The sequence below is a fragment of the Phasianus colchicus genome, chromosome 22 (genome assembly GCF_987193195.1).
Source record: "Phasianus colchicus chromosome 22, bPhaCol1.hap1.1, whole genome shotgun sequence".
Lineage (NCBI taxonomy): Eukaryota > Metazoa > Chordata > Aves > Galliformes > Phasianidae > Phasianus > Phasianus colchicus.
Window position 1 is genome coordinate 3,198,907 of NC_143457.1, and position 25,547 is coordinate 3,224,453.

At 46.5% G+C, this 25,547-nt stretch overlaps 1 protein-coding gene across 2 annotated transcripts in view; it reads left to right on the forward strand.

Moving 5' to 3' along the window:
* FBXO42 (F-box protein 42) overlaps window positions 1–25,547 on the forward strand; it is a 39,409-nt gene that overhangs the window by 6,185 nt on the left and 7,677 nt on the right. Inside the window, exons 1-4 of one of the 2 annotated variants that reach the window (XM_090123249.1) lie at window positions 443–574; window positions 3,888–4,154; window positions 6,988–7,104; window positions 12,747–12,881. In XM_090123249.1, coding sequence (XP_089979375.1) covers window positions 508–574; window positions 3,888–4,154; window positions 6,988–7,104; window positions 12,747–12,881 — 586 coding nt within the window. In that variant the 5' untranslated portion in view covers window positions 443–507. Of the gene's footprint in view, window positions 1–442; window positions 575–3,887; window positions 4,155–6,987; window positions 7,105–12,746; window positions 12,882–25,547 lie in introns of those variants that run through there. The other variant, XM_031613706.2, reaches the window with a different exon arrangement.

Consider the following 25,547-nt stretch of genomic DNA (forward strand, 5'->3'; position numbering starts at 1 on the left):
TCTTAATGTCTCCTTAAACACAGCTCTGCTGTGCCATGGGGCTGGTGACAAGCAGAACAGGCGCTTGCAAAGTATGAGGAAGTGTCTGTAGCAGGTTGGGTCTTCCACCCCTAAATTAACCCTGTAGCTACTGATTGCCAAGCGCAATTAAATGTTCTGCGGAGTCCCTTTCTCCTTCCAACCAAAGCAGTCAGCCAGGGCTGGGCTGTTTAACACACACCTTGATTTTTTTTTCCCAAGTGAGAACGTAGCTTCTACAATTATATTTGGATAACGAGTTCTTTGTGGCATGTGAAAATGAGCATTCCCTTCTGAGTAACGCAGTGTGACTCAGTACTATTGCATGGCTGCTTGTTTTCATTCAAGAGCTTGTTTTCATTCAAGAACTTTCCCTTTGGAGGATTTTCTTTTCTTAAAATCTGTTGACTTTATAAAAAGAAGTCATCAAAAGCTCTGCCGGGTTCAGGCGCTTCTTTGACAGCTGAGCAGAGGAGGAGGGATCTCAGGATGGGAACCACCAATGCAACCCACGCCTGTGAGTTGGGGTCTGTGGGACCAGGAGTGATGCCTGCAGGTAGGGAAACCTTGCTGTGTCAGGAGAGGTTTTGCACGAGCAGAGTTCTTGCTGCCTTCTACAACCAGGTTTTGGGGGCTGTTTTCGCTTGGCAGTTTTCTTGTCTGCACTTCACATTTCTTCTCTGTCTGTTCCACTGCAGTGGCTAATTATTTTAGCAGAATAAATAGCAGGTTCTTAAGTAGATTCAGGAGGGGAGGGAAGGGGTATTGAAGTGCACAGAAAGGAGGAAAAGAGTTATAAAATGTTTTGCCAGCTGGCAGGGTAGCAGCTCTTAGGATCAGTCAGACAAATGGGATCGGTGCTGGCAGAGCTTGGCTTCGATCGCCCTTTGAGTGTTTCTGTATGCATTATTTTAAGCAGTTGAGATCATTTGATAAGACTTTTAAATGCTCTGAGATGTCTGTCCCCCTGCAGTGTAAGGGCTGTAAGGTGCAAAGCACAGGGTGATGCTTTGGGGTGCTTTGTAGTGATCAATCAAAGCAGATCAGGGCTGTGGGATGATTCACTGGCAAGTGAATCAAATTGCACGTGCTTTTTGATGAGACACAGCTGTGCAAATCACTTTGTTGCTTTTTCAGTGCTGGTATTGCTTAGATATTAATTTTAGTCTGTGTAGAAGCTGCTGTCCCAGCTCAGCACAAGCAGAGAGCATCTGGAGAGCTTCTCTGTCCTTGGGACAGCTAGCACAGCTACTGACATGGGATTTTCTCCTGTGGATGTGCTGACTAATTGTCAGTAGGAGCTGGTGGGGTGCTTGAGCTTTGTGGCCTTTTTGCTTTAAGGCACTGGGGCAAGGTTACAGCACAGGGCTTTTGCCATTGCTGTGGAAGGTGAGTGTTGCAATCTGGGGTCATTCCCAGCTCCCTGGTCTCACGCCCTATAAACAAAATCCGCATCCATGGCAGGTGAAGCTTGGTGTCCAAATATCCCTTCCACTTGTCTATTGGGAGCTGAATTCATTACTAATCTTGTTCTCCTTATAAAAAATAGCACATTGTGGGTGTGAACTTGGAGGATGGTTATTTGTTATGCTCAAATGCTTAGGAAATGAGGATCTAACTAAGTAGATGCATTTGGGTATTATGATATAAAGTGGTCTGGTAAAGCTGTAATGAAGTCCTGAACACTCTGCAGCCCTTTTCATTTCAGCTAAGGGAAGGCAGAGGAATTTCCTTGCTCTCCAGAGAACAGGCTGCCATCCCAATGCCCTGCCAGCTTCCTCTTCAGCCTGCTTCCTGTAATTTTGCAGCAAGAACGTTGGGATTGCATATGTGTATTTAATGAGCATTACAAAAAAGATGTCTGGGAGAGATGTGCCCAGCAGGAAGCTGTGCTGGGAAGCAGAGTTGGGCTGATTTTAATTGTGGTGTCATGCACTCTGCTTGTGAGTGCTGCTTGCTGTAATCTCCATCCTTTGAGACCACTGGTATCAATGCTGGCACGTGTGGCATCTCAGGAAGGATAAAAACCATCTCTGCAGGTCCAGGTTTGTTTCCTTATCTTCTTTCTTAGGGAAGATTTTCACAGCTAAGCAGCACCATCAGACACAGGGCCTGCCCACCTTCTGCAAGCATGGGAGACCAGGCAAGGCTGCCTGGAACTTCTGCACCTGCAGGGATGCACAGATATCTGCAGATCTCAGGAGAACACCAGCAGGCTTCCTGCATCTCCTGCCTTGGCAAAGCAGGTGCTCTCTTACATTCTGAGCTGCTTGCACACAGTTTGTCTTCCTCCAGATCTTGCAGTAAGATCTGTGCCTATGATTATTCTGTGTGCTGGAGCTCCAGAGGATTGAAGTCGGGATTTGATAATTGGGTTATTTATAGTTGGGGGGAAAAAAAACTTTTCTATGGGGGCATCCATTCTTGCACTTCTCAGCTGACATCCTCCAGTGGGTTTTGCACATTATTTAAATAGTAAATAAAAGCTGCTGGGAAATGCACATCACCATAATCTTTGCTTCTGAACCTTTACAACAACAGATCTCTTGTGTGAACCTATTGAGCCAAGGCTTATGTTCAGCTTTGTCACCCCCAGGTGTCCCATTGTACCTGATCTGGTTGCATTCCTGTTTGCTTTTCCAGCACATAACACACTTTAAGGGTGTCAAATGCTTTCTATTCCCTGCTTGTTGCTCTCGTTTCCTAACTGTAAGGCTTCTGCTTCCCCTAGCTTGGGCATGACCCAGGGCTGTGAAACTGGGAGCCTTTGCTTGCCTGCAGCACTGCATAAAGCTGAAATGATTACCTGTGCTTGCTGACTATTGATATTCTCGTTTGGAAAAGACCCAACTCACTATTTTTTTTGTTAGTTTTGTTAATTTGTTTTTAGTGCAACTTTCCTTGTTTTCCTTAATCTTTGGGAATTTGTAAAATATCTGATGCATAATGCAGTTTACAGATGGGAGCAGCACTTTTGTCAAAGTGTTTCGGTTTCAGGCTCTCTTTGTCATAGCATTGACCCTAAGAAGGATTTCTGACACTGGAAAACTTGCAGAGCATCTGCTAGCACAATAACTGGAAGTTTAATTTTGACTTGGTTTCTGCTGAAGGTTGACAGCTCCTCAGGATTTTTTGAAGCTGCTTCATCAGGGAAGCTGCCAAAAGTGGAGTGATGCTGCCTACTGCCATTCTTCTGGTGGTGAATTAGTTGTCACAGTGAGTTGGAAGGCAAAACCAGCACTTTTCATAAAATGTGGGGTTATTTCCTAGAAAATAGGGTCTGGGGCTTTGCTTTGCAGCAGCTGGCATGGGTTTGGTGGTCACAGCCTATAAACCATCCAATGAGCCAAACTGCATGCAGCTGCTCCTTAAGATGGATTTCCTTCGCTTTATAGTTCTGTCATTGTTACCCAGTAATGTTACATGTCCTGAATGGCTGGAGATTTAATATTTCAGCCTGTCATCAGCAGTCAGTCCTGCTCAGTGGCCAAACAGTGGCATGACACGATTGGATTACAGTGGTTGTGGTCGGTCTAGATGATCTTAGTGGTCTTTTCCAATCTTAACCATTCTGTGATGTGTTTGCTGCCCCAGAAGAGGTGAGCCTCCTTGCTTTGATGATGGTGGTGGTTGAGCATTTGTTTGGAGCCTTTTGTCCACATGCAGAGGAAGCTTGGTTGTGAGCTCATTCTGAAGCAGTGTGCAGCCTGCTTCAGAGCCCTGCAAAAACCACGTCCTTGGTTTGGAGCTTTCTGGTACAGTGCTTTGTGTAGAGCAGTGTGTAGGGTTTGCACGTAGTGCACAGTTTATATTTCTGATGCTGTTGAGTTTTTTTTGGTGACCTCAGTGTTCTTTTTTCCCACTTGAAGCTGTGAATTGGAATGCCATGGCCAGCTCCTCAGACAGTGAAGATGACAGTTTCATGGCCGTGGATCCAGAAGAAGCTGTGGTCGAGGGGACAATGGAGCAAGATGAGGAGCCGCATGCTGAGCTGGAGGTGGAGGAGCCCAGGCATAACAGATCCATGTTGGAGCTCCCCGAGGAAGTTTTGGAGTATATCCTGTCCTTCCTTTCCCCCTATCAGGAGCACAAAACTGCTGCCCTTGTCTGCAAACAGTGGTATCGACTAATCAAAGGTAAAAACAGCTGTAGTGAGAATGCATTTATTGTGATTGTAGCAACATGGATTTGTATTCCAGCTGCTCTGTGTTTCGCTTTAGATTCACCTGTTGTTTTCCACTTGAACTCAGAAATTTTATTTCAGTAAAGTGTCTGAAAACAGCTGACACTGTCGATTCCCTTGCTGGTAGCTCTGGTGCTGCAGAACAGAGCTGGGTATGCTCTTTTGAAGTAGGAAAAAGCAAAACCCTAAACCCCCTACAACAAAGTTGCTCACTTACTGCTGCTTTTGAGCACTACCTGTACGCTGCTAACATTGATCCTGCATTCAGCCTTCTTCCCTGGCATGTGCACAGCAGTCCTCCATTCCCAACATCCCATATCTAATGTGGCTGTAGTTGTGTACTGTCTGCAGCTTGCTCAGTAATTACATTCCCAAAATCTGTGCTTTTGGTTGGAAACAAAACAGTGTCTGGTTTTTACAGCTCTGCTGAAGATAAGTGGCAAAGTATAAACTGCATCTACATTAATACAGATCTACATATTCAGATTTCCTGAAAGGGCAGCTCTGAGATACAAATGTTTCACTGTGCTTCTGTGCAGCATTAATTCTGAAGCCTTATGGGGATATTTTAATGCTATATAGATGTGATACAGCAAATAGTTTTACTTGGATCCTTGTGCAAACTCTGCCTCTTAGCTCCCAGTGTTCTGAACACACTGGATGATTTCTGCTACCTTAGACTGTTGGCCATACAAGTTTCGATAGCAAGCTTCATAAAAACAGGCAGTTTGAGAGAAAAACAATGGTTAGATCTGTGGGAAATTAGTCAGGTTGCTGCACTAGGGCAGCTTGTTTCTTCTGGAACATGCAGAACAGGTGTCAAGTGAGAAATGTCTGCATTCTGCCCCTGGCTCTGCATACAGTTGGCAGGTGTGTGGGGCGATGTCTCAATTGTGGCCTTGTTGCACATGTGAGGCGTTGCTGAGATTCCAAGGATTCTCTGCTTTGCCCAGTGTTTAACAGGCTTGAACAAAAACACAGCTACTTCACAAGTGAGCATTGCACCATTACTTTGGCATCATTTTGGGTCAGTGAATGCGCAGTGCTCTGTTACTGCTGGCTCAGCAATCTGCATCCTTTTGCTGAAAAGTTTTCAAATGTCCGTGGCCTTGTGTTGCTGCTTTCTCACACATCCTTGTTCCTGAAGCAGCCTTCAGAGGTGCAAAGGATGCAGCTGGAATGAGCCAGCACCCGGTGAGTCACCCCAAAAGAGGCTGTGGGAAACATCCCTGAAGTGCAGGGAGAGGGAAGAGCAGCCTGTGGCATTGCAGAGTCGTCCATCTGGAGCCTGCTGGGTGGTGCTGGGCAGCTGCAGTGTTTTTTACAGTGCATATTGCTAACCTGTGCCCTGCAAAGCAGAGAGGTCACTTGAGGTAAATGCCCAATCTGTTTTCTTCTGGTTGATTTTTCCTGTTTGTCAGGATGCATCTGCTTTGAACCCTATGGTTCAAGTTAGATTTCCCACATGTCTCTTGGGGACCAGCTGCTGGAGGACCCACGGCTTCATTTTTTAAAACTTCCTGCTGTGTATCCCGGAGTGTGATTTCTCGCTGGGGGGTGTTCCTGGCACAGGGCATGCAGTAAGCAAACTCCTGGGAAAAATCTCAGCAGGTTCCGGTGCCTCAAGTGCATTTGTTGCCTGAGCCCAGCCACCAGCAAGGATTGGTGCAGCCTCTGTGACACCAGGGCACAGCAAGGCTCAGACCAGCTCAGATCCGCATGCTGTCATTGTAAGCCTTTGCCAGCACCCAGGTACTACAGCTAAAGCAGAATTTGCTCTGTGTGCTTTCTCAAAACCAGTACTTTGCTGCACATGCACAAAGGGCTGCATTTTCTCCCCATGTACTTGCTCAGAGCACTTTGAGGCAGCAGGGATGTGGCTGAGTGGTGAGCAGATGCTGTGGCCACAGAGCATCTGTTGAGCTGCTGCAGTCAATCAGCTGGCCACTTTCTTCCTACAGCAACCAGCCTCTGACTTCTCAGTACAAGTCCAGTCATATGCATTCCATATACTGAATGAATTGTGGCTAGAGTGCTGGCCTGCACTGCACAGGAGCTGGAGCCATCTCCCATAGCCAGATCTGTGCCCTGAAAAGCTGGAGGAGAACTTTCAACAAAGACGTGCTGCCTTTTCTCTCTGATATCTCCTCTTTTTTTTTATTCTTAGATTCTTGTCTGGTAGCTGCATGCATTCTCTTCACAGTTCATTATTGCATGTTCTATGTCCTCAAAGGTCCATTAAGGGAAGGGCAGATGCTCTTTGAGCAGAAAGATGTGCTTGCTTGCTGCATCAGTTTGGGTGTGATTGGGGACACCTTGCAACCTTGCATTGCAGCTGGGTAAGACAGAAGGACCTAGAAGATGTATCAGAAAGGTAATAGGTTTTAAAGTAGTGGGAAGCTAGTTCAGTGCTGTGATTCTTGTAGGTAGTTAAACATTGGGAGAAACGTGGGGTAAGTCACATGGCAGAAATGTAGCAAATAAGTTCAGTGATTGCTGATTTCTGCAACTGTTTATTCTCTTAAATCCTCTGAATTTCTATCAGCATATTAAAATCTAAATGTAGGATTTCTTTAATAATTGCTATCATGTTGCTACTCACTACCCATGAATGTGATAATTCATTTATTTTGGCTTCTCCAAGCTCAGTGCTTCCTACAAAGGCTGTCATGCACTTCTTATTAAAGCTGTAATGTGTGCTGGATTTGGATGTGCTTGTGCAACCGTGCAGACACATTTTGTTCCTAACATGCCCCAAATTCTGCTGACATCTTGTCTTTCTCTAGGTGTGGCCCATCAGTGTTATCATGGCTTTATCAAAGCAGTGCAAGAAGGAAACATTCAGTGGGAGAGCCGTACTTACCCTTACCCAGGAACCCCCATCACGCAACGCTTCTCACACAGTAAGTAACTGCCCAGCAGAGCTCCTGATCGACCACAGAAAGCTGTAATGAGGCATTTGCATTGTGTCACCTGCTGCACGTGGTGCTGTGTGCTGGCTGCTTTATACAGCACTTCACCTCTTAGCTTCTGAGCAACTTGGAAGAGGCTGAGCGTGGTATGCCTGAAAACAAAGCACAAAGGGCTGCACCTGAGAGGTATTGAAGCAAACTCCTTTCCTGTGGGTGTGATTTGCTGATAGAAGTCAGCAATTTGGTTGACAGTAGTGCTTAAATTATGGCTGCATTTTTGCCTTGCTTCCAAGTTTACAAGTTTATGGAACAGAGGAAGAGTTCCCATTGAGGGAAAGATATTTAAATAAAACTTGTTGTTTGTACTGCAATAACACTGAACTGTGCCAGGCGCTGGGTTAAAATATGACAAAAATTCAGTCCTTGTGGTTTTGTCACTGGGTCAGAGCTCTCCGAGAGCTCAGCTCTTCCAGGGAGCAAACTTCACATTTCAGGAGGTAAATAAACATGATTTAAGTGGTGTGATTCCAAGAGCAAGTAGTTGTAAAATTTTCATATTCCCGGGGAATAATTTATGAAGCAACTGACACACAGAATATGCAGCTTCTTGCTAGGACAAGTCTGGGAGGCATTCTGCTGATGGCGTTGTGCTTTTCAAGGATTTCATTGTCCTCCCAAAAAAACCTGGAAAATGGAACCAGAATTTATTGTTCCTTTTTAGCAGCAGTGCTAATGAAGTGCTTAGTGATGATTTCAAGTTTGCATGTATTTTCCATCAACTTGCTGGGGGATATTTCATCTGCACTGGTTCCTCTGAGCGTGCTGCTCTTGCTCTGGAATCATAGAATTAATAGAATGGCTTTGGTTGGAAGGGACCTCAGAGATCACTGATTTCCTAACCCCCTCCTGCAGGCAGGGTTGTTAACCACTAAATTGGGTACTACATCAGTCCAGGGCCCCATCCAGCCCAGCCTTAAACACCTCCAGGGATGGGGCATCAAATCTGCTGCTTTCACAGCCTGTGGTCTGTATTAGCCTCAGTGTTTGCCAGTGTCCTGGCTCTGGTCAATGCTTGGTTAGTAACAAAGCATTATTAATGTACTTTACGCATGGAAAGCTAATCTGGATTAACTTGTTTGCTGATTTAAACTACTTTAAAAAAAAAAAATTGAACAGTTCTCCAGATCTGTGAGATCTGTTTCCCCTGCGGCAAAGCTGCGTGAGTTTGTGGGTGGATTCCAATATCAGGGCCTGGAGGGAGGTTTGATCAAAGCTGGGCTGGGCTCAGATTCCTTTTTGAGAGCAGCAACAAATCATTAATCACAATGCAAAGAATCTTGGAAAACTATGATCTCAAACACTACTATGCAGTGAGAGGAGGCGAAGTGGGAAGGGGAGGCTGGGAGGGGGTGCAGAGGACGACTCACAAGCCATTTTTTAGGGATGACCTGCCAGGTTTCATGGGAAGACGTCATCTGCCAGGCATGAGTCCTTTGAAGTCAACAGGCAACGGTTACTGGCATCAAAGATTTGGCTAGGCCTGCTTCTTTTCCCAAGATTTATTAGAGATATCTCAGAAGTACTAAGAAGGAGCCAATATTTAACATGACAAGTAAGGAAATTTTAAATAGAGGTCATTGTCTCCGATAAATTCTGAAGAACTTAATAGAAAAAAACTGTTTGATAAGGAATAATTAATGTAAGTCACTGGAGTTTTATAGGGAGGAAGCATTTGTCGAGGTCTTTGATCATATGACAAGTTTGGCTGATAACAGACTTTATGAATGGGCTGTAGGTTGGCTGAAGGATTTAACTGAAGCTGCATAACACTGTGCAATTCTCAATAATGCTGTTCCTTGAAATTTAAGCACACAGGCTTACTGAAAGAAGTACTCATAGGTTTCTGAGGTGAACACCAGGTAATTTTGTGAAAGTGTAAACTTGGAAATAGTTGTCTGATTGTCTTCTTTAGCTGGAATGCTTAAACCTATGGAGATCATACCAGCATGGTGACTCATGCAGTTAAATCACTGGCCACAGTCAGAAAGTGATGTCAAAAGGTGCAGGAATGCAGGAAAGGAAAGGCCTGAATGGAATGTCGACCGTTGAGCCAGAAATATTCTTCCTTTGATGGAAGAGGTGGTTCTGCAGTGACTATGTTTAAGTACTGATTTTTCCATGCAGACTGGGGAGCTTGGTACCAGCATAGTGACTAATTAAACAAATTCACCCTGAGAGATGACAGAGGTAAAAGCTGGAAAGCTGTTGGTGTTATAGGAGGGGCAGCTCCTTTCCCAAGAGCAAGGGGACGCAGCAGCTATGGCTTTCTTTGTCTCTAAACTTTGCTGAATATATTACTGCTTTCTGACTGTCCCTGAGCTGAAAGCAGCAGGAAAATAATGAAATTGTAAGTCTGGGGTTGTTTTCAAAGGAGACAGACAGTTTTCACGTTTCATCTCTTGGCTGAACCTCTCCTTCAGCAACTGCATCTGTAGTGCTGCATTTCCTGTCCTTAGTTGAAGTGCACTTCCAGACGTGTCTGAGCTCTTTCAAACTAGGGAAGTGATCTCAGGAGGTGACAGAGCTGTGTACAGGGACAGTTTTAAAGCCATTACGGAGGAACATGACAATGGTCAGCAGTAAGGCTGCAGTGCTATTGTCAACTGGAGCCACGTATCAATGGGAGTTCAGCAGCCTGCTGACTTTTCCCCTCTCTCTGATGGGAAATCTGACCTCTGAATTTGACTCCTGTACATGTAGATTACCTTTTTTTTTATGTACTTGATGTTGAAAAAGTCAGTGCCCTCTGATTATCATAAGGGGCATCTGTGTTGCATTTAAGTTTCCTTTCCCAGTTGCAGTCTGCTGGTCTTTATTTTGCTTCTCTCACACTTAGGGTGCAAATCTCAGACGCTGTGTTTGTGGCTGTTGTGCAGCACAGAGGGAAAACCTCTTCCTCCCTGGGTCTGTTCTAACTTCAGAAAGGCTGGTATCAAACTGGTGTTTTCACCTGTGCTTTTCCTCAAACTGACCTGTATTCCTTGGCTTCAGAGACTTTGGTGCACTGAGAAGAAGGAGGAAAGCACAGCCTAAATTATTTTGATCTAGGATTAAAATACATGCCATGAGGACGTCATGGTGCCTGGCTGGCTATGTTGCTCTTTTGAATCCAAATAGAGGAGAAGAATGCTGCCACCTCCCCCAAAAAAATAATAAATGAGCTGTGCTGTGTGAAACCAGGAATGCCAAGGGCTTGGAGTGGGGAGGAGGAGGGAGGCATTCAACCTGTCATGATTAGGCAGCAAGTAGGCCTCTAAGGATGCCATAAAGCTTTCAAGGAATGTTGGTCCTGTTCATTAGTTCTTCCCTGCTATTCCTATCCTGCTCCCAGCAGAGGTGCTGGAAGCCATGCAATCATTCTCCTGTTTTTTACCAAGGCAATTTATACCCCAGCCCAGGTAAATCTTGAAGATCGCACAGTTACTCTGCTACTGTTTTACCCCCACCCAAAAAGCAGCTCCTCGGGTACTTTGCATGGTGTGTAGGTGTGCGCTGTACACCTTGGCGAGATGTGGTTTGAGATGAAGGCTTCAGCTGCAGGCAAGGGCCCTGAGGTGCACACACAGAGCTGGGTGGTCTCACACCACCAGGGCCAGCTCAGGACGCTGCCCTTATGCATCCCCATCCCACTCTTCCCCCAGTCCTGCTGTGTGGCCAGCTGCTGCAGCAGCAAAAAGCCAAGGGCATGAGGGCTGCTGGCTTTTCAGCAGGCTCTCAATAGGGGAAGCAGGTGATCTGCATGACAAGCCCTTCCTCACACAATAGAGCCCTTGGCAAAGGCCACTGCTCCTGCGCTGCCCTCTGCAGAGCTGCAGCATTGTGCTGGGTTACCGTGTGATTCATTTGTTGAGATGGTGAGATGAATGTCTGTGGTGTACAGCCGGGTGGGCTGTTCCTCTCTGGCAGGGCTATCCCAAAAGGCTGCAATGCTGGGTTGTTGGAAGCCAGGGATGCTCTTCTGGTCTGGAACAAAGCTTTTTCTATTGTACCAAAATGGGGCATCAGCACATTTAGTCCTTTTAATCTACATATTCCTCACTCTGCGGTGTGGGTTTTTTCCTGCCTTGTGTTGGTACACGTTCCTCAGGAGCAGTCCTGTGTCCTGCCAGGCCAACTAAATCAAATGTCTTTTTATTTTGGAACTTGTGGTGCTGGTGAACAGCTGCCTACAGTGAATAATGTAGAGAAAGAGAAGGAACTGTGCAGCTTTCACCCCTACACATACCTACCTTGGCTGATATTTCAGCACAAAATACTGGCTGCTTGTCAGAACTGCTGTGCTGATCTTACAAATACACACTGAACTTGAATTTCTTTCTTACTTCTTGGCCTTTTTTATTGAAGATGCCCTGCCCTCCTGCTGCCCTTGACCTTGCAGCTTGCCTTGTGTTGGTTATTTACGGTGCTGCTTGGTCCCAAGTGCCCTGGAGGGGCTTCTGCTTGCCCTCACCCCAGGGCCACATGCTGCTCCGTGCCTGAACTTTGACTTGTTCTTTTGCCTTTCTGCTGCATATTTTTCAATACATCACTGTGAGGGCAATGTCATCTTCCCCTATCCAAGCCTCAGCTCATGCCCCTTGGCTTTCTCAAAGCATAAAACACTGCCACTTTCTCCTACATGCTGGTGGATGTATGCATGGATGTGAGTTACTGTGATTGCCTCCTACCAAATTTGATAGTAAATCAAGGAATCTCTGTGCAGGCACTGCTCATGTTATATGTTATATTAGATATTGAGCACTTTGTTGAAGGCTCCTATAGAGGTTCCCATAGGTGTGCGGGGCTCAGATGTTGTATGCAGTCAGCAGGGCTAGTTGTGTGAGAGGGGAAATGCAGAAACAGCAACACTGCTCATGTTGTCTTTGTCTGATGTTAATCTCAGTGCTTCAGTTTTTTGAATACTGTCCTATCTGCTCTATGGATGTTTGATTTACAGAGGTGCCTGGGTACCACAGACACCAGCGTGGCCAAATGCTGTTGTTTGAATTCTTTTACTGCTGAGTTTGGTTATGAGCCAAAAGCTTGCTTTTTCTCTGAGGGGCTCAAGCACTGTGTTCCCTCTCCATTCCATTTCCCACTGCCTAATCCTTCTCCCTGACAAGCAAAGGGGATGCTCCTGTAAGATGCCTGTGTTTCAATGGTGACTATTTGTGATGAGATAAAGTGAAATGCTGTCAGCTTTGGAAAAAGAGAGTAAGTGACCGTGTTTAAGCATACAGGACCACCGTTGCTTAGTAAATCTTGGCAGCCCCGTAAGCAATATGAAATAGCTTAGAGAAGGTAAGCATGCTGAATGTGTTAATCGTAGCTAATCTAATTAACTGCAAGCTTCTAAGGCAGCTTTCTTTGCATTTTCAGGAGCAGCTCTGCTTGAGAGGATAATCGTCTTAGGCTCTTGCTGGAGGTTTACATTGGGTTGGGTTACTCCTGACCCAACTCGTGGCTTTATCAAGGTTGCTGTGACCTGTTGGCTTTTCCCTCACCTGAAATTCAGGGGGGCAAAAAAAAAATTTTTGAGCACCCAAAACATAAGGATGAGAGAATGAACTAATCCATGGTTTCCTTTCTCCTAGGTGCATGTTACTATGATGCCAACCAGTCGATGTATGTGTTTGGAGGCTGCACGCAAAGCAGCTGTAATGCTGCCTTCAATGACCTCTGGAGACTCGATCTGAACAGCAAAGAGTGGATTCGGCCCCTGGCATCAGGTGAGAGTGGCTGTGCAGCCCTCCCTAAGCCTCCTCCAGCTGCCCCACTGCCAGAGCCTTCATCACCACCCACCTTGCCTCCAGGCTGAGTGGTCCCAGTGCGTTTTATCAATGAATGGTTTTCAGATGACATCCTGACATCTGTTGCCTGCAGCAGGGTGCTCTGAGGCAGATTGAGTTGTTTCTGGTTTTCATCTTCATCTGGAGAAGCTATTCAGCACCAGTTTATGACATGCATGATGAGGGACATATAATTGCAGTCACAATAGTTCATGCTGATAAGAATTGTTGTCCCAAAGCTGAGATTTTTGAGTATCTCTGCTAGTTGCTGCTTAGGTATTTGGAAGAGTAAATGAGACGTGCCCATGCTGGCGGCCCAGAGCCACCAGGAAAACATGGGAAAACAGGTATGTTCCTGCCCCTTGTGCCCAGAGCAGGAAAATGCCACCAGTTATTTCCCACACTGATTTTAAACTCAAAACGTCATGCACGAGGTGCTTGCTTTTCATGGGTTTTGGAATTTGGCTAACATAACTTTTGAAAAAAGCAGAATCTTGGGCAGCTCCTGGTAATGTGGAGCAAAAAGTGAATATAAAGCTAGTCACTTGGGTAAAAGCTTTACATGTAATGAGGGAGAAACGAAAGGAAAAGGAGCCTTGCTGAGTTATCTGCCTGGATGCAGACTCCTTCTGACCCTGCTTTGTGTGCTGAGTAAGTATTGAGGATTACTTGATCATTGTTTAAAAGCTGTATTTTCCCAACTACTTTTTTTTTTTTTTTTAAACATGAAATCCTACAAGATCAAGATGTTTGTGTTCAAATGTTACCTGGAAACTTTTTGGATGCAACTTTGTTAATGCAGCTTGGTGCTAGGTGACCACTTTTGGGAAACGATTCTGCCCACGCTTTGACATTTCAATTTGATTTTTGAATCTGCACATCCAGCATATGATGTGGACAGGTGAGAGCTAGGCAGGCATGGGCTTAAAATGGAGGAAGAAAATAAGCCACAGTGCTCTCGCTCTTCCTCCTACTGTGCTGTGGTGCTCGCCTGCTCCTTTCCCCCCTGCTCAGCTGGAGAAGAGGCCATGGGTAGCATAAACAGGATGCTGGGTTATGCAGACCTCTGCTCTGACCCAGGCCAGCTATTCTTGCAGCCCAGCAAGTTCTTCCGTCAGATTGAATGTGGGGCACAACTCGCCTTTAGCACTCGCACTCGTGTTAATGAATCCTACCACCAGCACCCAGCTCTGCATCCCAGACACCCTGCTGGTATTTCACAGAGTGAAATTCCCGCTGCCTTACTAACAAATAGCTCTGTTAAAAAGAACAAGTCCTGTGGGAATATGTGTCAGAATTAAGTCCCATGGGAAGATCCCCCGAGGAAATATTTCTGCATGCTGTCATGAGTGAACAGAGCGAGATCAGATCGCAACTGAAACTTCAGGGCAGTCTCAGTGAACAGAGAGAGCTCTTGTTTGTCAGTCTTCAGAGAAGATGAGTCACCCGTGCCTGTGCTGGTGGTGGTTTCTTGCACATAGCTGCTTTTTGGTGCCCTAACCAAAGTGTTGGCACCCACTGCCTGGGAAAGAATAGTGACTGGAGGGGGCAAAAGCAGAGAGCTTTGAAACTTAAGAGTCAGATGTAAATAACACGAGAGGGATTTTAAAAGGAGAGCTGACATTGATGAATGAATGCTTGCTCTGGCACAGGGTGTGTGCAAGCTAATTGCTGGTGGAGGTTGAGGAGGAATTCCCACCCCATTTCTGCAGGTCACTGGCTCTGCACACTCTGTGTAGTGGTTGTTCTCCAAGGGAAGATGGTGGCTTCTCCTCCAGGCCCGTTCTGGCTCGGAGAGGTTTGATCATGCATAATTACGTATGCCCTTATAAATCATGGGCATCTTATCTAATGAGAGCCATAGGGTAGCCTAGAGGCAGCCAGAGCGTGGTGCCAGGTCTGTGCTGAATGCCTTGCAGCCTGTCCAGTGCTGTGCCACATGTGAGCAGGAACAGCCTCATCCCTGCCCCTTTCCAAAGGGCTTTTCCATGAGAAAGCTCCCTTTTTGGTTGGTTGTGCCTGTTGTTTTTGTTTGGGTTTTCTTATGGGCAGACATTAAGTGAGATGACATCAGAGCTAAGTAATTTACCTCCAAGCTGAGCTGGTGCACTGAATCTGGGAGTAAATATTTAGCCTTCAAAGAAATAATTAGCCCATGCTTCTTTGGTCTCGGAGACGGGGGAGGGAGATAATTGCTTCAAAAAAACCTAATTTTTGAGGTTTCAAAGTACTTTTTGCTTAGATCTATAAGGATGGCATTGACTTTCTGCTTATTAGACTGGAATAGAACAAGAGAGTCAATGCCTAGCTTTCATGTAGCTCTTTTTGCTGGTGGGGTGTAATGCCTTACAAAGGCGAGTAGGCAGCAGGCTCTTTATTTTAGAAACGTGAACAGGAATGCCTCTGAACTCTCAGCTGCAATATCCTAGGTGGGCCTAGAAGGCAGGTGCTGTCCTTGGTGAGCACTTTTCTCTGGTGTTGGGGATGCTTTCGTTGCCTGTATTTGCATAGTTAATCAGAATCTTCTTTGATTTTTGGCCATTCTTTGCAGAGACAAACCTGATCGAGGGTTGGAGGTGGTATAAGCTAGAGTTTGTTTATCCAGCTGGAGGCAAGGGTTCGTCTCAGCTCTGCCACTCAAGCTACAGCATGCTGCTCTTGCAATGAGGGCACAGGCTTTGGTGCTGATAGATCTTTAGTGCTCCCTAAATATGAGTTCTTGTGTGGCTGAAACAGTCATGGAAGAAACTTGAAGCTAGTCAGCGCTGAGACTCACAGCCTTTGGTGTGATGGAGCTGCACGTAGCCACGTGATGAGAGATTTTTTTGTGGTGATGCTGAGGCATGGAATTGGCCAACCCTGCAGTATGCTGCCCTGATAGCAGGGAAGAGTTGTTCTGTTCCTTTGCAGGTTTGTAAAACACTCTTTGCTTGAAACTTCCTCCATCTCTGTGCTGTGGCAGGTCCATGGGGAGGCTGCCTCAGCCATCAGCACTGACCCAGACCCATCAGTGTTTCCCCTTGGTGTTTCACGTCCACATCATCCTCAGACTGCAGCAGATAATTTATTGGCAGAATTGAGGGCACGTCTCCAGGCAGTATCCCTCTGACCTGCCTGTGCTATTTCAGACTCCTGAAGCAACTATGTGTTTCTGCAGACTTTCTCCCTTCCTGCTTTTGTTGGTTTATGTTCCTCACGAGTCCTGCTCTTGGCCTCTGCCTGTTGGAGCCATGTACTGAGCTGGGAAATCCCTTTTTTTAAATCAGAGAGAAGAATGTTGGTAGCTTTGCCTGTGCTCCTGAGGGCTTATCGAGCAGAGGTGGTAAGCCTTTTTTAAAACAGCCTTTTACAGCATTCATAAAATAAGGAATGACAACATAAAAAGCTCTTTGCAGGGAGAGGTGTGCTAGCCAAAATCTTGAAATCTGTGCGTCCTGCCTTTACCACCCTGGGCCAAGCACCATCCCTTACTTTGTTTGCATTCTCTTTCCAGCTGCAGGAGAAAGCAAGAAGGACTCAGAAAATCACACACCCACCCTTAAGCTGTGTTCCCCCAGCACCCTGCTCTCAGAGCAGCCTGGCAGCCCTGTACTCAGCTCTTCCTGTTTGCTGTGAGCAGTCTGGCTGTGCAGGCATCCCCATAGCCACCCTTCCTGCAGCAGGGCACAGCTCCCAGCACTTGCTTCCTGCTGCTTTCTACTCTGTGCAGTAAGATTGCCTTCATTTTTGCTGGGGAGACATGTCTCTTCTTCCTTGAGAGGCTTGAAGGCAGTGCTCTTTGTGGAGATGCGTTGATTCTCTCTGTCTGTTTTCAGACCTTGCCAAGATGCATCTGCATGAGAGCGACTGGTCCTGTGCCTTACTGCTGTCACCTGAAATGAGCAGCCTGCTTTAGCACAAGGACTATACTGAAAACACTGAATGTGATGCAGTAAATGTGCAGCAGTCACTCTCATCTGTTGCTCCAGCCCTGCTCTTTCCCCAGGCTTCACTCTGTTCTGTACTTCAGCAGTGCTGGTTTCTGGCTTGAGTTTTGAGTCGGAGTTTTGGGATTGGGTTTCCCCTTGAGAGCTGGGGGGAAGGTGCCTTTGATGGTGTTGTATCAACAGAAGGAGCAGACAAAAGGAGGTAGGGGGAACTGCTGTCACCTGTCCAAGGAAGCTGCACCAGATGTGGTCCCACTGTGGTGGGAGGCTCTCTTGGCTGCAGCACCAGATCTCTGCCCATTAGGTGAGCGTGTTGCCCTTGACAAAGCTGTCCAAAAACTTTGCCTCAAGCAGGAAGCTCTGTTTTCATCACCTCCTTTTGAAAAACAGCAGTAAGTTTACAAAACAGTTGGTGAAGTTTCATAACAGTAGGCCTGATTTGGGGCCACCTGAGTGCTCCTTGCAGAGCTGAGTGGAGATGGGGTGTAGCGATGGCCAGGGCCCTATGGGTACAGTTACATGGAGATGGTGCAGCTGAGAGCCAGCAGGCATGAAGAGAGAACTCTCTGAATCTGTCCATCAGTGTAAATGACACAAAGGGCTACAGAATGTCAAAGGGATTGGTGGCATTTCTGAAGTAGAAACAATTGTTTGAATAGTATTAACGCTCTTTGGATTTGTTCAAAAGCCATTAGGTCTGATGCCCTCCTGAGATAATACAGATTGTTCAGTTGCTGTCCTTGGTTGTGTGTTGCATCTCCCTTCTAATAGCAGTCCCTGCTGAGACTCATTACTGAAATGCTCCAGTCTGACCCTGTGCTGTGATGCTTCTGTTCCCATTGCAGGATGACTTGCCTTGGATTAATACAGTGAGTGATCTAAAGCACATTCTTGCTTTGGCCAAAAAAAAAAAAAAAAAAAAGCAAGCAACATTCTGACCTGACCACTGCAGCAGTGCCTCAAAAACAATGTTTCCCAGTCAGTGGACTGCTGCTGGTCTCTGAGATGCCGGAGTGCAGCCTGCGAGATGTTTGTTAGTGAAGCAAACTTGTTTCCCTCCTTGCATGCATGGGAACTAGGAGAGTCAATATGGAAAATAAACTTTGAGAATTTAGCCTAACTTGTTTCCGTTTACAGCCAGCTACCCTTGAGGGGAAGGCTGTGAAAGGATCTCTGTGTACATGTGCTTTTTTAAGTTTAGTGCAGTGTTGAGCAGACCTCTGTAATTGAAAGCACACCTCGTTTTTCAGTAGAAGCCTGGTATCACCTTAAGCACATTAAGGCCATGTCATAGCTCCTGGCCTCCTGGGAATCAAAAGAGGTAAAAACCTGATAACTTGGCACAGAACAGCGCCTCTAATTATCACTACAGCTACTGGCTGCAGGTGTCTGATCTGTCAAAGTAGAGCAGGTTAATGAAACAGATGGAAATTCCTTGCTGTATGTGCAGTGTCTTTCTAGTTGAAAGCTGGAGTGGATGGATCCGAGTAAAGATCTCACTGTGTTCACACTGTCCTTCAGGACAGGCACTGTTGCAGCTCAGGTTGCTTGGAATTGCTTTTTCCAATTAAATCTATCGACATTGTTCCTTCTTTAGGCTCATGGGTGATGGTGTGCCAGCTGTATCCTCCAGCACACTGCTTCCTGTGGGGCTGAAATGGACAGGGAGCACTGAGGGGGACCTTTGCAAAATGTCTGGCAAAGAAAAGTCAAAGTAGTTCTTTTAAAGCAAAATTGGAGTAACTAGAGAAATCTAGCTGATGGTACACACAGAAACCTTGCAAAGCTGGAGTTGTGCAGTGATCTGCTGCTCCCAGGTGCTTTGAGAGTGAAAGCTGCAGTTGGGCAACACTTAAAACAATTTCAATTGCAAAATGCAATCTTGCAGAAAGTATACAAGCAGCTGGGTTTGCTACGTGTGAAAAAGTATTGCCTGTGCATGGAGGGCTGGCTTCCAGGAGATAATCCATCACTGTTTAAGTTCAATAGGATTGCTCTGCGGCAGTGATTAAATGCTTAATCCCAGCAGGTTTTGGTTTACAACACACATCTATCCTCACTTTGATTTGCCAGGCTCTGTCTTCCCCTGTTCTTGCTGCCTCTTGATTGCGTTTAACCTTTGAAAGTATTTTCTTGTTATCTGGATCTGTTTTCATCTGAAACACGTTCCCCAACACTGCAGTATCCAGAGCAGCTCTTCCCCTTGGCCAGCAGGACCTGGGGTCTTCAGCACAAGTGTGGAGCACAGATCTCAGAGACTGGAGAAACACAGCATGGGTTGCAACCAGCAGCAGTGCAGGAATTATGCCTGGGATGTGCAGGTGGGAAGAGCCCTCAGGCTGGGCATGTGTCTCTTCCCCCAACTGTTTGCCAGGAACTGTTCACCGAGACAGATGGGAAAAGAGCCCAAAGTTTGCTGCCTTCCTCCCTGGTTTTTATTCAGCTTCTGAATGCTTTCTGCTTGCAGAAGAGCCCACTGGAGAGAGCAAAGCCTTTAAACTTGTTGGCAGGTCAGTGTAACGGGACATGGATTTGGTATACTCCTACCAGGCTTAGAAAAAATATCCGTGCCTCCTATTTTTGTGCATGCAAACATCTGCAGCATAGAAAATAGTGGAGCTCTTTGAAACTTGCTCATGCTCACTCAGTTTTCAGGGCAGAGGTTTAACCTGTTGCTGTTAAGTATGTGCTTGTCTGTGAGATGCTGTGCTTCTCAGCCCTTCCTCCCTTACAGAGAAGGAGATTTCATCCCCTGATGCTGTTCTGTGTCTGACAGCCATCTCCTTTCCTCCTTGGTGGTGCAGGCTGTCCCCTGTCCTAGCCCAGTTTGTCAGAGCTCTCCATATCAATGCTGGTGAGCCACGTGTGAAGCTGCTTTTACATCAGCAGTCCAAAACAACTAGTGACTTCTCCTTTCCCATCCCTGTTCTCAATACTCTGCATCCGTTCTGCCCTTACTGGAAGTTCAGCACATTTTTATCTGTGTGCAAAGCATGGGAAAACAGTCCCTGCTGTGGGAAATGCACTCCTTGGAGTAACAGCCCATGTGCTCCCATCAGCACAGCTCTGCTACACTGTCAGCTGTGCAGGGAAATCTGCCTTACCCTCTTGATGCCCTCTTGGCCTGCCTCTGACAGTTGGGCCTGATGTGGTTGGAATACGCTGTGCTCTGCAGCTTGGGAGTTTACACAGGAGGAAATGTGGTGGAGGAGGCTGGCAGAGAAGTGCCTGAAAGAGAAATGGATGGTTTAAGCAACTGTCTTAGTTTCCTCTTCCCTTAGTTCAGGACTAAAAACATTAGGTTCTCTTTAGGACTGAATGGCAAAGGGAAGAGCTGAGCAAGTGTTGGTGCAGAAATGGAGTCAGGCAGGGGAGATCCCACACCTCTACTCATCCTTGTTGAGCACGGGGGTATGTTTCAGTCTCAGCCCTCACTCATTTTATTTCCTCAGCCACATGCCAGAAAACAGACCCCTCTCAAAATGTTATCAGCATGAATCTAGCAGCAAGGCATGAAAAATAGCTTGTTGCTTTAACCTTGTCAGATTTAGATTCTCAGAGAGAAGGCCCCCAGGCATGGATCCCTCCAGAGATTAATGGAGGAATTTTCCCACTCTTGCCTTTATTGGACTCTGGGAGTTTTGAGCTTCTCTGGTCCCCCTTTTCTCCAAGCTATGCACAAAGGTAGGAGCAGGAACTGCTGTTGGGTGATGTCTGATGTGTGCCACTTCTCAGAATTGTGGGCACTGTGTACTCATTTTAAACGTGACCCCAGGCCATCTGCAAATCATGCTGATGAGCATGCTATACCAAAACTATTTGTGGTCATGTCAGTAAATAAGACCATGATCTGCAAAAATAGGTTCCTGATGCTAGGAGTCCTTATATAGACAAGCAAGTAATTGTGCCTCGTTAATAGTCCTGACCACTCAGCAGCTCCCAGTGAGTTTGGAAGCTTCTGAATGTCACTTGTTTGAGATTTGGTTGAAACTTTGAGCATCCTCTGTTGAAATTCTGCATATAAATCTTCATTCTGAAATACTCAGTGCACTGCATGCAAAAGCCAAGTGCTTGGAGAGCAGTTTGTTTTTTAATGGCCTCGAAGTACAACCCTGCAATCTTTCCAACTGGTATTGCCATAAGCAGACATTAAGCCTGATTTTGCAAGAGCTTTTTTTGCTGCTTGGCTATGTAGGGATGTTAACATAGTAGGTATAAAACCTGTGGCAGGATGTCCTTGCAGCAGTCTGGCTATTTCCTGACGCTTGTTGCCACAAGAACTGTAGAGAACTTCATTTCTTCAGGATATCTGCTATCCTGACAGATTTATGTGAGATACATCTCAGCCAGTTTAGGCTTGGAGATGTTGGAAAGGCTCTGCTCACAGGCTGTGCTGACACCTATCGGCAGGAGCTCCTGCAGGAAGGGAAAGTCTTGCAGCTCAGCACAGGGCTTCCAGCTGCTGCTGTGCCTTTGCATTGAGGACCCTGTCCACAGAGATCTCATATGTCATACTTAAGATTAATTGTGCAATGTTGATGTTCTATTACAGGCAGCGTGATTTGCTTTCAGAGAGCTCCAAATGCTCACGCTTTATAGCCTGATTCTCCACCTTTCACAAGAACATCTGCTTTAAAACAACTATCTCCTTAAATCTGGTAGGCATGCGGAATGACAAAGCACTAGCTCACACTTGTCTGCAGTCCAAAGGTGAATCTTTATTCCTTGCATGAAATATTTAGCAAGTTTGGCATTAAGTGCTGGAATTACTGGAAGAAGAGAGAAAAGTGTGAACAAAGCATAGAGTGCAAACCAAATGCTGAAAACAGAAGCAAGTGGGGGCAGTTAGGGACCCACATGCAAGGCTTTCAGCAGGTAGTTGCATTTTCTTTGCAGGACAGCTCTGAACTAAGCAGAGCCCTGCTCTTCTTGAGGCTGAGCTGCCTGTGTTTATCTGGGGAGGCTGTTCTGACTGTGCACACAGGATGAGGAGAGGAATGTTTGAGGTTTTTGAGCCACTTAGTAGCCCTAACCTCACCAAATTGCACAGCAGCCATTTCCTGAGACACCAGCAATTTGGGGCTGGGCTGGAAAGAGTTCTCAGACTTGTGGAATTCCCTGCTGTGTCCCTCCCGCTATGGCAATGGGACAGGAGCTAACTGGGAGTGTGACTTGAGTGAAAAGTGTGGAGCTCAGCACAGACTGAACACGCTCCTCTGCAAACCCACACATTCTTCAGTCCCTTCCCTACAGTTACTCTGTCATTACCACATTGCAGTCTGATACAGCAATTTCCATTCCTCTGTTTGCCTCCTGCAGAGAAGATGAGCGGCAGGAGCTGATCAGCCCTTTCTCTCTCAGCTCCTGAGCTCTTTAATTAGCGTTGGAGCTGCATTGTGTAGGATGTTGGACTGTTACTCATATCACTAAAAGTCTGCAGGGTACGGTATCACTGGGGTGGGGGGAAAACACGCAATAAAACTTAGAAAAGCTGGCTGGTATTCTGTTCCACCCACCTGGAGGGAGAGGGAGCTTGCAACAGCACTCCCTTTTAGGGCAGGGCCAGATTTGCATTTCCCAAAAACAGGGGAGGTTGCAAAGAAGGGGATGGGATGACCTCACTGTGAGCAGCACTCAGCACCTGGGAGTGACACTGCGGTGACAGTGCTGTGAGAAACCTTCCCAGCCCAGGATGGGAGCAAACACAGCCCCTCCTGCACCATTGTGTGCAGAAATTGCAATGTAAATTGCACGGTGCAGAAATTGCATCCTTGTTTTCAGCTATTAGGAGGGAAGGGGGCAGAGCCCCAGGCGTTCTGGCACTCCTATCTTGTTGCTGTTTTGCTCAACACTGCTGTTACTGTGTAAAGAGGTTTCTGATTAACGCTAGCAAAGAATGACTCAGTAATCCTGTTGCACAGGGTTCATAGGGCACTGCCGCTCCTTTTAAACAGCTTTATAGGCTTCTGGGACTCCAGCTTGGGCTGCGTGAGAATTTCCAGGACGAAGAAATGACTGTGACATTGCAAAAGCTCGGAAGTGACTGATCCTCACTGATGAAGATTTCTGACTTCTGCATCCACACAAAGCACTGCAGGACTCTTGTCCTCTGTTTCAGCACTGTGCCTGTGCCATGAGCCTGTGTCCTTGTCAGATGGGAGTTTGCTGTGTGACAGCTGTCCTGGACACCACGGGGGTTGGTGTACATACCCCAGTTCTTATATTCTTGCAGAACACCTCCACTGTTTCTGCACTGGTGCACAGAGGGACGTGGGTTTGGTGGGCGTGGGTTGATGGTTGGGTTGGATGGCCTTTGTGGTCGTTTCCAACCTTAATGCTTCTCTGAGATTCATTACCCTGAGCAGCATCTTGCAGGCAGCAGCCACGTGTGCCTGCAGAGGGTTTGATTAAGGTGGGCTGTGCCTGTTGGGAAGGCATTTCAGGTCCTGCTCCATTTTTCTTTATCTCCTACAAAGCTGAGGTTGTGTCTGTGGCGTAGATCTCTTTTCTCATGTAAGAAACCCAGATTGGAGGGAACACTAAGTCACATATGGCTTTAGTGAGGGAAAATGATACTTTCCTGGCTCTTAAACGCTTTAAGGTTTAGCAGTCCCAGTCCAAAGCCAATCTTGAAAATGATCTCAGCGGCTCTCTTTGAACAGCTGAGGACAGAAACAGGTGAATGTCAGACACTGGATCTGAGGTAGCTGCAGTGAGTCCTAAAGGATGCAATTCCATTCTGCAGAGAGCTGGTGTGAGACCTGCATGCAGATGCCCACATTTCCCAATAGAGTGGCCTTTTGTTATCTCCTGGTCACAGTGCCAGGGCTGGGATTGTCTGGGGTGCTGCTCTTCTGCCTCCAGACTTGTCATCCCACTCCGCACTCTGCTAGAGGAACAGCTTTCAAGCAAATCTGCAGACTATTGCAGAAAAATCCAGGCTGCGAAGCCAAGGGATTTTTTCCTTCTCTGGTTTCCCTTCCCATAGAGGGAGAAAGATTTGGGGGGATTTCATGCTGTCAGACAAGACTCAGGATCCGCTGAGCAAGGGAAATTGTGGCCTTCCCATCAGTGGGGCACAGCCACGTTCTGAGGGTAATGCCTCAGATAGCGTGCTGGGGGGAATTAGGTTTCCAGATAGGGCTCCCAGTTTGGTTCCTTTGAGTCTGCTAGCCTGAAGGCCAAGCTGCTAAATGCAATCCTGACACGCCATCAGGAGCTCCGCAAGAGAGCTGTGTGCTTGGAGCACTGTAAGTGCAGGTTGCCCTTTGAGCTGCTCATTCTGCTGGCACTGATGGCAGCCAGATTGCTTTTTACTTTTCTCTTTCTGAAAGGAGTTTGCATTTGACCAATTCTTTGCAATTCTCTTTGCAAAGAGTACAAACTCTTTGCAGCAAAAGCCAGCACAGCATTTTGTCCTGCTGCAGATGGGTTGTGCTGAAGCACCGTGGCTTTGCAGAGCTACAAAAAGTTTAGCAAACATGAGGTTACCAGCACGTGTAGCTTTTCATATCTGAGTGTTCAAGCTTAGCATGTCTCTGGCTTTTTTACCCTCATATACCCAATATAACTCCTTCTGTATCTTCCCATCACCCTGGAATGGTGCAAATGTATGGCTTTACTCCATCTCCTCTCCTACAGCATTTCCCAAAGCGATATTGATCTGAACCAATTCTTTCATCTGGCTAATTCCATCACATCAAAAGCATCGTGCAGCTCTTCCCCTTTGTTTTTATTTTCATCTTTTGAGCTCCACTTGATGTTCATCGCTTGCCCTCTTTTTGGAGCTGCGTGGGGGCTGTGCTTAAAAGGCAGCCTGAAAATGCGTGTTGCACGTGCCCCTGCAGCAAGGTTTTTCTTTTGTTGCTGCTCATGCTGCTCCAGTGGCATTAGAAGGCTGAATAAATGGGCTTTAAAAACTGCTTATAAGGACATTTTGTAGATCAGTGCTGTTCAGAGCTCGCATCAGAAGTGATCAGGGGCCAGCATTTCTCTTCCACATGTTCACAGAAGCCAGAGATTTGTTTGTTTGTTTGTTTGTTTGAAAAGTCTCTCTCTGCTTGGTGAGCCAGGAAAATCCATCAGCTGGAACAAATAGCTCCATCCAGCATTTGGTCACTCATCCCTGCTAAATAAACAGCACCAGCTGGAAAGAGATGGGTTCTTCTATGTTTAGAAATAGTTAATTGTGCTACACCCTCTGCACGCTAGAATTTTTATCCTGGGGAGAAATAATCTGATACTGGACTTGATGATGTTATCAGGTGCAGAGCTTGGAAACCCATTTGAGCTTGTTAAGGAGGAGCTTCCATCATATTGACCAAGGAAGCTGTCAGAACAGACACAATTAGCTAATGAAGCCCGTCTGGGGGCACTGCCCCCCAGTTTCATTTGGTGGTGGGATTGCAGAGCGATGAGAGGAGGAAGCCCTCCTGTGCCAAACGTGCTTGGAACACCACTCTGCCATCCCAGGGTGAGTCACTGCAGGCTGCAGCCATGTCCCTTTGATGTTGCTGCTGCCTGCCCCATCCCCATGCTCCACGTGCCTGGGACCTGAAGTCACAAAGGCTGCAGCCGTGTGCCTGTGCTGTGTCCCTTGGGTGCTCCTTTCTTTCTCAGGCTCAGAAAGGTGCCAGGTGAGCAGTGACCGGGTGGGGGAAATGAGTGGAAACTGAGTCAT